The sequence below is a fragment of the Hylobates moloch genome, unplaced genomic scaffold (assembly GCF_009828535.3).
Source record: "Hylobates moloch isolate HMO894 unplaced genomic scaffold, HMol_V3 SCAFFOLD_4, whole genome shotgun sequence".
In the NCBI taxonomy this organism is placed as follows: Eukaryota; Metazoa; Chordata; class Mammalia; order Primates; family Hylobatidae; genus Hylobates; species Hylobates moloch.
The window spans coordinates 173,786,944-173,800,441 of record NW_026652279.1 but is presented as its reverse complement, the minus strand read 5'-3'; the positions used below and the strand labels follow the sequence as shown (position 1 = coordinate 173,800,441).

The 13,498-nt window shown below is 58.1% G+C and overlaps 1 protein-coding gene across 35 annotated transcripts in view; it reads right to left on the bottom strand.

Annotated features, from left to right (window-relative positions):
- The window catches only part of MCF2L (MCF.2 cell line derived transforming sequence like), a 202,252-nt gene that overhangs the window by 65,079 nt on the left and 123,675 nt on the right, over positions 1-13,498 (bottom strand). For all 35 annotated transcript variants that reach the window (XM_058438087.1, XM_058438088.1, XM_058438089.1 and 32 more), the window contains 2 exons: positions 11,656-11,739; positions 2,741-2,855 (listed from right to left, as the gene is read on the bottom strand). In XM_058438087.1, the coding sequence (XP_058294070.1) occupies positions 2,741-2,855; positions 11,656-11,739 (199 nt within the window). The remainder of the gene's footprint in view (positions 1-2,740; positions 2,856-11,655; positions 11,740-13,498) is intronic.

Genomic DNA, 13,498 nt, shown 5'->3' with positions numbered 1-13,498 from the left:
ATACCACACACACCCCACACCCACCCCACACACGCCACACACACCACACATACCCCACACACACCCCACACATGCCACACACACCACACACTCACCCCACACACACCACAGGCTCACATTACACACACACCACACACTCAGACACGCCACACGTTCACACTACACATACCACACACTGACCCCACACACTCAGACACCCACACTGAGTCCGCTGGGGGAAACAGCTCCACGGTCAGCAGCGCTGCTCACGGCTGAACGAAGCCGGCATTTCCAGGATCTGATTTAGAGCGTTTCGTGATACAAAGGCCTCTTTCCACTTTTTATTATCTAAGTGTGACCAGAACACCTGAGCTTCCATACACAGGCGAACAGTGGGGATCCACGGAGCTGCCTCTGAGCATCCTGGGGCCCACGTGTCCACAGCGGGGACTGGGCCTGCGCTCCGGGCACCTTCAGCCAGACCAGGCTGTGCGACTCAGAGACGCGCAATCTACAGAGATGGCTGAGTGAGTCTTGTCCCGTGGGAGTCTGGACCCATCTGAGATTCCTGGATCTCAGGAGAAGAAGCAGACAGACAAGTGGGGCAGCAGCCAGGAGGCCATGGAAGGTTCCAGAACATCGGATAAACAGAGGCTTGCACACATGAACACGTGCCGCCTACCACACTCTCATGGCCTCGATGGGTGGCCTCTGAGTGCTGCAGATTCTAGACAAATCTCAAGAAAAGGGATGTGGGTAGCTAAGGAACTCCGCAGATTCTAGAAAAATCTCGAGAAAAGGGATGTGGGTAGCTAAGGGACTCCATGAAGTTTCTAAGACAAAAGAGACGGGAAGGTTCAACAAACAGGAGGCGCCCCAGCTCATGGCTCCAAGTAGCAAGCACTGACAACAGCCCTGACTTCTGAGAATGAGTCTGACCAGTCAGCATTCAGTGTGGACACCACAGAATCTCATTTAGCCCCATGCCAGGAGGTGCCATCAGGGGGTGGATGTACCTGTCAGGCCGGCCATCCCCTGGGACACAGGCCCTTCCTCCCATGCAGGTGACAAAGGCCTGGAGGCTTGGAGATCACCGCCCTCCCCAGGACACCCCTCTGGCCACAGCACACCTGCAGCCTACGTCCTCGGGGAATGGCCATGTGGTCTGAGCCTTCGGGCGCTCCCCTGCCTAGCCATCCACTTTCTCCAGCCATCACTGCGTTATTAAGCCTCATCTATAACATGGGCTTCATAACTGCCTTTCTGCCACAGTGTGGCTGAGAACCAGGGAGGAATGTGTGGAAACCACCTGCAGCATCACAGCCTTGCCCCACCAAGCCGGTCCCATCAGCCCCTCAGGGAGCTCGGCCGCTCGGCCCGAGACCCAGCCCCTCCTCCGTGCACTCAGCTCAGCCAGCAGAGCCTGGCGCATGGTGGGTGCAAGATTCTCACAAAAGACAAGAGACTGAGGTCAAAACCACAAACCCAACACAGTGATTTGGGGCTACCAGGACACCGCCATGTCCAGGGCTTTGACCATAGTCAGTCACGAGCCCCCTTCTTTCTGCCCCACCAAGACGTCCTGCCCCTGACAGGCTCACAGGTGAGGCTCCCCGCTCCGCCAGCTCCCACCTCAACCTGCCAACTGGGCAGAGGTGCCCACCGCTCTCCCTCTCCTCGAGGCGTGACTGCAGAGGTTGGCTGCTGCCACCTGGTGGTTGCGTGGTATTTATCAGGGGATCAGTGTGCTGTTTTCCAGGTCAGGCCGACGCGCGGAGCTCTGTTACCAGGCCCAGTGCACCGTTGTCTTTAAAAGACTGAAGAATGAAGGAGAACCTTCACAGTAACAGCCGCGGCTGCACTTTCACGCCGATGGTTAAACATCTCCTTTGTGTTTTGCCACCTTATGTAATGTGAGGGATACAGATGCCATATTTAAGGATATTTCTGTTTTTACTTGGTGTGTGTTCACTATACCTCGAATGGAAGCAGCAACTACACTGTCTGGTGTGAGGCTGACATTCTCAGCAACTTCCTGGAGGCTGGGATGAGCACATCAGATGCGAGACCCCCGCGGCGTCCCCCCCAAGTCAGCCTGCAGCTCACCGGCCTGACGCTGCTCTCCTGCCGGCCGCTAGGGAGACACAGAACTGGGCTCCCTACCTTTTCAGAGGACGGGGACTCAGCTCTGCCTGGAACAAAACAAAAAACTGCAGCCCGAGGGAGCCATTTTTGCTAAACGGATTTTCTGGTACCTCTGGGGTCAGTTCTCTCCTGGAAAAGGCAGGAGGCGGCCACGCCCCCAGGGCCTGACCACGCCACAGAGAGGCCACGTGGACAGGCTCTGCTCCCATGAGCATCAGGCCCCGGGCAGACGGCCTCCTCGGCATAAAGAACACAGAACCCCTCGCACTACAGAGCTCTGCTGATGGAACAGGCACGCGCAGTGACAGTTTACGCGGGAGAAGGCCAGCGCCCAGGCTAAGTCAGATCCCGACTGCTGAGCAACTGGGCCTCCAGGTGGTAACACAGGAAAGAACGGCAGCTTGGGAGCGGAAAAGCTGGATTCCGACCCCAGATCAGATCCGAGGCAGACTCCTGAGCTCCTCGGAGCCATGATGCTGACAAAGCTCTAACCCCTCAGCAAAGCCACGGGGAGAGACCCTAATTCATCCTGCAGTCACAGGGACCCCACCATGGTGAAACCTCACAGAGACTCTGCCCCGACCCACAATATCTGCCGGGCTCTGAGTGCACCTACCTGGGGATGCTGGTGAGGTAGGTCATGACATTCTGGAACTCCTTGTCCGGAATCTCGCTGAAGGCCGGGTAGTCAGGGAAGGTGATAACCGGGCTTCCGTCCTGCCCCCGCCCACCTGGGGAGAGACCAGAGGCAGACCCTTAGCCAAGGGCTCCACGCCCCCGAGGGCTCCACAGATGTCGGCCTGTTTTCATCAGCACCCAGCATTTCAGTTAAAACTAAGGCATGTTCTTCATCGTTACATAATTTTTATTTGAAAGAAACGTGTGCTGCTTGAAGAAGATATTTGGAAAGTACACAAAAGTGACATGAATTTAGACACTCGTTATTTTGGCCACCATGGGACAGCTACCGTGACAATTCAGCATGTTTCCTTCCAAGCCTTTTTCTATGGGCTTTTTTAACCTTGTTGAGATGATACTGCATAGAGAAGCTTGTCTCCTGCCTCCTTCCTGACACTGAGAATAAACTGTTTCCATGCTTTTAAACAATGTAACCATTATTTTAAATATTGTATAATATTCCGCATACGCATGTGCGCTAATAACCTGCCTAACTGTACTGTTTGTGGGTATCGTCTAGCTTCTCTGACATTGGCGCCTTTTAAGCAATTCAATTCCAAAGGGCTCCATTCGAACATTGACTTTGGAGTCACATAGGCTGGGCTCCAGGTCTGCCTGCTGGAGCTGGCCACTGACCCTGCCACGCTGCCTTGGCCGGACGGAGTCCATTTCTCTCCCCCCAGCCTGGGTCTGGCCTTGCGATCTGTTTTGCCCACAGGACTCAGCGGAAGTCAGCTTGGGACTCAGGACACTGCAGCTGCCCTCTCATGCCCTGTAGTCATTGGGCAGGCGGTCCCATGGCCCTGCATCCACCTGCTCTGAGGAGGCCCAGCACCCAGGGTTGAGGGTGGGCTTTGCGAAAGGGCAGGGAGGTGGAGGTGCGGGACTGCAGCCCCCAGGCCCTTCCAGCCCGGCCCCCATGAGGACACAGCTGAGCGAAGGACCCAGACAGTGCCCCGTGGAGTGAAGAACCACCTGGCCGAGCCCTTTTGGAACTCCTGAGCCACTAAATGAAGAATAAATCTGTAAAATAGGGCTTTTCAAGCTAACTAAGTTTAGGGTAGCTTTTTATGGAGAACAGATAATGGTGGGTTCGCCGCCCCTCATCCACGTCCTCACTGAGAAGACCAAGGGTGCACACAGCCTACGACAACTGCAGCTTTGTCTCTTAACAGCGACAGTCCCCCGCCGCCTTGCGTCCCCTACAGCCACCGCCTCCAGCTTCCGGAACTTCTGCTTCTGGGTCTTGGCCAAGCCCAGCCACGCCAGGCAGGGTGGCTTTACCATCCAGTGATCCCGGGACTGTGGGCGTCTCCTCAGCACAGGGCTCCGTGGCCTCCTCCCGAGAGCCCGTCCAGCCCTTGTCGGCACCCCTCAATGGGACATGACTCATTATCTGATACGATTGTTCTCACTTGGGCCAGGATGTCACACAAGCATATCTTTTCTCCCTAGCTCCTTCCTAACCTCCTTTGAGGGCTCATGCCTCCAGCCCATCCCAGCTGCCGAGTCTGTTAGAGGGCTGAGCCGAGGCGCGTCCACACACCTGGACAGCCCCGTTCACCTGGATCCCTGCAATGCTGGACTCTAAGCAGCCCCCGATGGGAAGGCGGCTGCAGGGTCTGGCTCCACTGTGCTCTGAGGACTTCGGTCCTCTGAACTCTCCCAGCCCTCCAGGGCTCTTGACCTCTGCCCCCTCCTCTGGTGGCACACAATGCCCCATGCAGTGCTCAACAGAACGTGCCTGTCACTCGCTCACAAACCTTTCATCATTGTTAATTCTCACTTCCTCTCGGAAAATTCCTCAGATCCCAACGATAAGAGGCCGTGGAGTGAACACTGCAGCCCTGTGTCCTCCTGTGTGAGTACGACAAGCCTCCCCTCAGCCGCCGCCGCGGTGGGGGCTCAAAGCCCCCTGGGATGTGGCTCACGCACGTCTCAGCTTCACGCAGCACCTACCACGATGATCAGGAGCTTGTGGCAACTTTTCAGTCGCCATTAAAGGTAAGAGTGTTCTGCTGGGACAAGGCGAGGCGAGCCGCACGCCCCAGCTACAAGGTGGATCGTGGAAACGGTCGCAGCCTGTGCCTGCCTTTCCTTTCCCTGAAACAGGGCCTAGGGGGAAACGTTCAGGGGCCAGAAGCTTCCAGCACTGCCCAGAAGCCTATGTGTGTGCAGAGACGCCGACGGCAGCTGGGGGCGGACCCTGCCTGTGTGTGAGACCCCCTGCGTCCCTGTGCAAATGGGCGTGGGCCATGGCATGAGGACCCCTGGCCGGCAGGGGTGGGTGGGAGGGAGAAGCTGCTCTTTGGGGGACACTGGCTGTGGAGGGCCCAGCTAGGAAGAGGAGCAGATGCAACGAGATCCCCTCATGCCCAAACGTGGAGGCAGCCTGGGAGCTTGGAGTGGACGGTGGACACAGAAGTGGACAGGGGCTCCCTCTCAGCACTGGCTGGCCCACCCACAGCATGGAGGTGGCATCTGGGAGCTGCTGCCTCACTGGAACCACAGAGACCGGGGACCCCCAGAGGCCAGCCTGAGCCACAGGGTTGAGGGTGCAGTCAGCAGGGCAGCCTTCGGGCAGGAGCTATCCACAGGAAGGCCTGGGAGCCTCCAGCTGCCCAGGGGAGAGGATGGGGGCCAGGTGACCCGAAGCCGAAATCGCCCGGGGGCCTGACCTGGGCCGCACAGCCTGGTTCAGTTGGTAGCTGGTGCTGGTCTCAAGCTGCTACTACCCTGGGTATCTCCGAACTCTCTGTGCTCCACCGCAGCCTCAATGGAAAGCAAAGACCCTGTTCTTTCTTCCCAAGTCAGGAGTGGAAATCCCAGTCTGTCCACTGAGATTGAAAAGCAGGTGCCAAAGCTCCCAGTACCTGCAGGTTATGAGGCAGCAAAACACCGCTGGACGCGGAGCTGGGGGCACAGCCCCTCTCTGGAAAAACCTCCCCACCCAGGTGGGCAGTGCCAGGACCCGGGGCCAATGGCACCAAGAACAGGCTCTACTTCTGCATCTGTACCCGGCCTAGTAACTGGAGTGGGGCTCCCGTGAATGGGATTCTGTGGGCGTGCTCTGCTCGCCTGGCCACATGAGGGCAGTGAGAAGGTGGCAGTCTGTAAATCAGGAAGTGAGCCCTCACCAGGCAGCACATCTGCCGGTGCCTTCATCCGGGACTTCCTGCCCCAGAACCAAGAGAAATAAACTCCTGTGGCTTAAACCACTCAGTCACAGCAAGCAGCCTGAGCTGAGACACACAGGTAGATACACACACGCACACACATCCTGGGCAGGAGGCGCGTGTGATGGCCAAGCTGGGTGACCAAGGGTGTGGCGACTCACACGTGTGTCCTTTGTTTTCTCCACGGACATGCTGTGTCTTAGGGACACCCTCTTGTGTGATGCATTGGCCCAAACATGGCTTTAGAAACTCACCCGCATGAGCTGCTTAGGAATGAAACCGTTCCTGTGGTTAATTTACTATGACATCTGTATCCTAAGTTAACTGTCGGGTAGAAAAATCTTAAAATAAGAACTAAATAAAAACTTCCTCCTGCCAGTGTGGAAATGACATCAAGAAGGCATCACAGTCTGAAACTAGACACTACTTAGCCACACGGAACTCCGACCTGGACAGGATGCCTTTGTCAACACCACTCGTTTATGGCTCACATTTTCACACAGGTTGTTGCTGGTCTGTCTGGGCGGCCATAACAAACCACCATAGGTTGGGAGGCCCAAACAACAGAAATTGATCTCACAGCTCTGGCCAGGTAAGTCCAAGATCAAGGCGCCCATAGACTTGGTGTCTGGTGGCGGCGGCTTCCCCATTCAGAGGCCTCCCTGAGGCATGGCCACGCTGCGGAAGGAGGTCTGGTCTCTTCAGCCCCTTATAAAGGCACTGATCCCACCTGGGAACTCCACCTTCATGAACTAATCTCCTCCCAAAGGCCTCACCTCCCCAAACAGCACCTCCGGGGTTAGGGTTTCAACATCTGAATTTGGAGGGACACATGTATCCCATAGCGACTGGTTTGAGGTCCTGCAACCATCGGATTCCCTGAAGCAGGTCCAGAAAGGAGCACACACGACTCCGCCCAAACCTAACGGGATTCCTGTCTCCATCTCATGACTTTGATTCTCCGCAGAACACCCAGGGCCACCCCAGTGACCTTCTGTCCATTTCTGTTTCTCTCCAGCAAGGGCAAAACCCCACGGGCAGGGAACGTCTGTCTGTCTGTGGCTGAAGCCTGGGTGTCAAAAAGCCGTCGGCCTCAGGGAGTGCAGGATCGGATGGGTCCTCACAGGCTGGAGCAGCCGTCGGGCCTTGGTGAGTGTAGACTGCGCTTGGGGTCTAGTGGCTTGAGGCTCAGACCATGTGCCAGGAAGATTCCAGGTCCTTCCCCACTTCGAATCCCTCTCTCAGGGCTGCCCAGGCAGGTGCCACGCTGGAGCCCCACAGCTCACCTGAGAAGTGCGGCTCAGCTGCACAAACACTTAATCCTTAGGACGAGACGTAAGCTGGGACCAAAACCGAAATGGGGTGGGGGAAGGGGCAAGGCAGGAGGGGGCTTGTCCAGCGAGCGCTTGGGGAAGGTGAGGAAAGGAGAGGAGACGAAGGTCTCCAGCGTTCTTCCCGGGAGGAGAACACAGGCCAGGGGGAGGGTCTCCTAAGTCTGACCTGTGTCCCCACACACCTGAGGCTGCCTGGACATGGGATGGAACAATCCCTGGATGGCTGATGGCTGCCTCTGACCATGCCACGTTCCCGTAAAAGCAAAACGAAATTCCCAAGAGCCAGCTGGGCAGTGGGAGGGGGGCCGCCGTCCGCGACAGGGAGTGAGACACACAGTGCTGGCGGCCTCTGCGTTCCGGGCACGGCCTCCATTTCAGCTTCGTGGTTTTCACCGGTGGCAAGTCTGTTCTCAGCGTTTTTCACTTCAGATCGTAAGTTCCTCAGTGGTAAATTCTCCTGCCCCGTTTTTAGCTCTTGCTGATGGTTGGCAAGTTGAAGCATCTTTTCTAGGATGACACGAGGACTGAGTTCTGAGCCCACGACCTCCTCGGGGCCTGCTCCGACCGCCACGCCAGGAGACGCGCCATTGCCTCTGGGTTTGGAGCACCCATGCACCCCCCCAACCCTCAGCCTTCAGTAAGAAAGAGTCAAGCGGCTGACTCACGGGAGGCAGCTCTGCCTGGAAGGACAAGAATAATCAAGAATTTACATGTAGGATATTTCCTGATTTTACACCCAATTCCTTGTTCCCCAAATCTCAGAAAACGAGAGGGGACAGTAGGCTGGCAGGTCGCATAGCTTCAGGGTCAAGCGAAGGGCTTTTGGGGCAGATGTCACTGTGAGTAGAGGGCGTGGATTATGAGGGACACAGGCTGAACTGGGAGCTGCTGTCTGCGGATGACAGACAGAGTCCAGGTGTGATTTCCGCAGCTCGTCCTGACTTTGGGCGGCAACGTACACAGGAGTCTGGAGCCCCCAAGGTTTACGCAGCCCTTGCTTGGCCGCCCTTCAAAAGCTGCCTCATTTGGATCCAGGACCTGGACAGAGCTGTAGGGTTCTGCGTGGCACCTGTGCGTCTACAGACAACGGAGGCAGAAGAGAGGGGACCACACATGTCACAGGGGCAGCCCTGGCTCCACGGCAGACAGCACAGGGCTGGTGCGAACGTCCACGGGGAGGGGAATCAGCAGGGCAAGTGGAAAGAAACGCGGTCTCCTCTTGAAAGGGAAAATTCGGAGCCGCTCCTTCCTGACATCTTTAGTTTTTTGCTCTGGCCCTTCATGGAAGCCATTCTAGGCATCCAAAGACCAGGAAATTAAGCAAAAGTCCACGGAACAGGCTGCAGCGTCGACCTGTGGGCTCCAGCCACCATGAGGGGCCTCACCCAGCTGGGCCCCAGCGCCACAGTGGTCAGTGTGCAGGAGTGGCGGGCGGGGGAGTCTGTGTTTCCTTTGATGGAGCGAGACAGGGAGAGCGAGTCCCGTGGGTGACGCTGGGGCGGGAGGGGAGCCCCACTTGGGGGCAGCTGTCAAGACAGCAAACCTCTGAGCCAGATTTACCCTGAGTGCAAGGCGGCCCCTGAAAGGCACGTCCACTCCCTGTCCCAGAAGCCTGTAAATGTGACTTTGTTTGGAAAAGTCTTTGCAGCAGAGGTAACAAAGTTTGCAGAATGAGACCATAATGGATTACACGGTGGGCCCTAAATCTCGTGACGGACGTCCTAGGAGAAAGGCAGAGGGGCTTTGAGGCAGAAGAGGAGACGCCGACGTACGGGTGAGGCGGCTGCATGAAGACGCCAAGGGACACCAAGGAACACCTGCGTCCCCAAAGCAGGAGGAGCCTCGGGAAGGGGCACAGCCCCACGGAACCTGAGAGACGAGCCCCAGTTGTTTCGGTTCCCCAGTGCATGGCCTTTGTCATGAGGACACAGAAGGGGGCTTCATGGCAGGAACTCGGAGTACAGGCGCAGCCTCAGGACACATCTGTGCTGGACGCGGTGAGGAGGGGACGGGGCGATTGGAGACCCACACACCCGAGGCTGCCACAGACTTCATCCAAATCCGCGCACATCTGCAGAAGCGCCAGCCGACACTGATCCGTCTCAGACGTGGTACTGCTGCTACGACCTGGATCCTGAGAACAGCGTGGCGTGCCCAGGGTCCCACCCCAGAGGGGCCCATGGTCGAGCCCTCAGTATATGGCTCTGAGGCTGGGTGCACCTCTAGAAGCCGGGAGGCAGCCGTGAACAAGCCCAGCCCTCAGGAGGGACCCATGCCACACACAGGAGGACGCGAGGTGGTGTAACGAAGGGGGCAGAGCAGAGCGCAGGTGAGGAGGGAGAGGGCATGGCCGAGGGCGTGCCTCTAAGCAAGGGCCTGAGAGGCCGGGCCAGCCACGAGCCCTGCAGAAGAAATTCGCTGCACGGAGAGGGCCTGCTATGCAAAGGCCCCGAGGTTGGCGGGAGGCAGGGGGATGTGGAGGCAGCCTGCCTCCAGGGGGTGGGCAGGAGACGACGCGGGGGCAGCAGTACCACAGGGGACTCCAGCTTATATTCCAGGAGGGAGAGGAGCTGATGGAGGCTTTGGTGTGGTTCCCAAGACCATGGACGCTCAGGCACTTATCAGCTTGTGGGTCTCTGCTCAGGGTCTCTGGGCCCACGTGGAGGGGTTGCCAGGCTGTGATCTGAACCCAGTCTCTCCAGCTCCCCCAGGGGCTTGGCAGAGCTCTGCCCCCAGCTGCAGTGTTGAGGCCCTGGGTTCCTAGCGGCTGCCCGTGGGGCAGCTCTTGTCCTGGTCACGTGGCCTCTGCCTCCTTCAGGGCCACACAGAGAACCCCCCGTGTCAAATCCTTCTTGCACCTGGGATCTCTCATGCCAGGAAGAGCCCCATCTCTTCTAAGGGCTTAGCTGATTGGGTCAGGCCCACCAAGGAAGATCTTAAAGTTAGCAGATTTGGGGCCTTAAATTCTGCAAAATCCCCCCACAGAGCTCCCGGGCTGGCATCTGAGGAACGGTTGAGAAAAGGTGGGTGGCTGGGGCCGTCCTGGGACTCTGCCCTCCCAGGCACTGCTGGGGTGGGGGCACTGCCTGGCAACTGGAGGAAGGTCAAGGCTGGAGGCCCAGGTCGGGGCCCTCCTGGTGGCAAAGCTGTGAGCCTCTTTGGGGTTGTGAAAGGGGTGGGGAGAGGCTGGGGATGCAGGAGGAACCGGCAGAAACCATGGCGCCTCTCCTGAGTCATCACCATGCCTGGTCCCTAACACAGGGCATTGGAGCCCTTGTCCCCTGGGAGTTTTCCGTTCTCCAGAGACCCCCTGCTTTCTCTCCTTCCTTCTCCTGGGCCGCTTGGCCATGGGAAGCAGGGGCCGAGTCACTGCACAGCTCTCCTCCTCTGGCCATCACGTTGCTGGCTGTCTCTTCGATTCTGGCCTCATAAAACTCACCAGCTGCACCTCGCAGTCAGCCTCCCTCAGACCCCAAGGCCTGGCCTGGGGTGCCGGCTGGCTCTGTAGGTGCAGGTGCGAGATGGAGGCCCCACCATGCCAGCCATGGATTGGGGGCTGGGATGCTGATGGGAATGCAGAGGGGCAGAGGCTGAGCTCTCAAGAGCACTGCGTCCTCGGCATCGGGGCACCCTCCTCGGTATCAGGGCACTCTCCTCAGCACTGGGGCACCCTCCTTGGCATCGGGGCACCCTGATGGTCCAGGGCGCCCTCCTCGGCATCGGGGCACCCTCCTCGGCATCGGGGCACCCTGATGGCCCAGGGTGGGCACACATGTGCATGGTTTTTTTCCTGACGGGTCCTGTTGGGCAGATTTGTTCACATAAGAACGGCATCTGCACAGCTCGGGGCCACTGCAGGTGCCCTTGCTGCACCCACAGAGGGGTGCTGGGAGCCTCACTATGTCCCCATGGCTGCAGGCACCACCTCCACAGGTGTGCCAGACCCAGGGCTGGAGGCCAAAGTGGACAGAGGCGTGGCCTGGGAGGTGCCCAGATGCAGCAGGAACTGGGGGTTCACTGAGGCCCATGGGCTCGGCCACCCACACACCACTCCATCTGTCCCTGGAGGCTGCCGTCAGGGGTGCCCAGGTCACATCCCCTGGGGACCCTGACCCTCCTCCGCCCACCCCCTCCCAGTGGCCCTGTGCCAACTGGCATGGAGCTGCCCACTTCACAGAGATGGGGAGAGCCGCCAGGTCACAGGTCAGACCCAAGGCAGTGAATACATAGCCTCTCACATGACCCTTCCCAGCTCCAGCCCAGGCCAGGCCATGGGGGCTGCTCAGCCCACACCCGACCCCAGACCCCTCCCTCTCCACACCATCCCGGCTTCTGGAACTCACCGGACAGGTAAGCAAAGCGCTTCTTCAGCTGGTCCTGGATGTCGGCAGCACAGAGCGGGACGATGTCCTGGTGCATGATTTCATCTGCACGGAAAGAGCAGACGGCACGTGTCAGTCCCAGGAAGCTGCCTCGCCCCGCAAGTGCCCACCCGATCCCACGCGGAGCTGGCAATCCACAGGCACCTACAGGAGCGGCGTCACGTGGCTGGAAAAAGGCTTTTCTGTTTCCAATACGTGGAGGCCTTTGTTTCTCAGCACACAAAAGCTGTGTGTTGAGTGATTCACCATCAATTTTGAAAGTGTGGTATAAGAGGTTCAGAGAGAGGGATTGAGAGACAGAGAGAGGGAGGGACAAAGAGAGAGACCTGCGCAGAGGGGAGGCGGGGAAAGGGCTCGGTTCTGGCTCCTCGGATAAATACGCTTTGGTCTGAGTCCCACCCACATCGGGGAAGATGTTCAGGCGACCCCTGCCCCGCACCTGTTGCAGGTGCAGTAACTTGTGGCCCATGAGGAAAACTTGGCCACGGAATGGGCCACTGCCTCCGCACACAGGGGACCCTTGGGGGTCTGTGCCACATCCCTGGTCTCACCATTAGACAGACACAAATGCAGCATGGCCACAGCAGGGTCGACCCCCGCACCCATCCCCCCACCCAGCAGTTTCCAGATGGGTCTGGACGCACTGCAGCACCTGCAGCCACCGGGCCAGCACTGGCTGGAAGCATGGGGGGAGCACAGGGCCAGCACCAGCTGGGAGCACTAGGCCAGCACCAGCCGGGAGCACACGGTTAGCACCAGCTAGGAGCATGGGGCCAGCAAGATCCTCCAGGGAAAGCTGTGTGGACTGACAGGCTGGTGGTCTCCGCCACAGAGCGGCTGCCAGGCCACTGTGCCTGGGGGACACTGACCACTGACCACGGAGCAGACACGATTTCTGACCAATGCTCTCATCATATAGCCACATTTGCAGTCTTGAACATCCACACAATTTCTCTCTAAAAGATGCAGGACTCATGCTGATGACCTGAGAATGGCTTAAACGCTCAATTTTTCCACACCTGAGGACCCAGGCCACTAACAGCCTGAAGATATGGGACAGAGGTGTTTGTACCTGGAAATTCCCAGCGGAGGCTGCAAGATAATATCTACCTGGCATCAGACTTAAATCTTGCTCTTCCAGTCTTGCAGACAAACAAGTGTAAACATGGGACGCAGTGGAACACAAAGGGGCCCCTCCTGGGCCGTGCTGGCTACGGCCCTGCCAGCTGCGGGACTACTTTGCCTCCGAGCCAGAGACAACCCTGGTGTTGGGGGGGAAGCGGCGGGGCCACGGTGTCACGGGACCTGCCAGAGCCAAGCAGATGTCAAGGCCCTTCCGCAGAGCCTTGCAGGGTGAGCTCGGGGCACAGATCCATTCCCAGTACGCAACCACGTCTCAGCGATGGCTTCTTTTGTGGGAGAAAGAAACAGTCAAGCAGTAAAGCGTGAAATACTATTTTATGCTCCTGGCAAGGTGACTTCCACTGGCACACACCTCTCTGGAATGTGTGTCTGGTGAAGCCAATGGCAGCCTAGACTGCGCAGTTGGACGTTCAGATTTTACAGTAAGTTTTTCTCTCTCACCAGGAGCGACTGTAACCCATCCTCAAATCCAACACCTGCTCACCCCAGGAGAAGCACATCACTGACACGGAGCACAGGGGAAGGGTCTCCCTGGAGTTTTGAGAAACTCTGGGGGCTAAAAAAAAGACTGTGGGTACTGTGAGCTGGCAGGTTCATCACGGGGGGGATGGTTTGGACAGGGGGGTGCCAAGGTCGGTGATGGCTGCAGGATGCTGGCGAC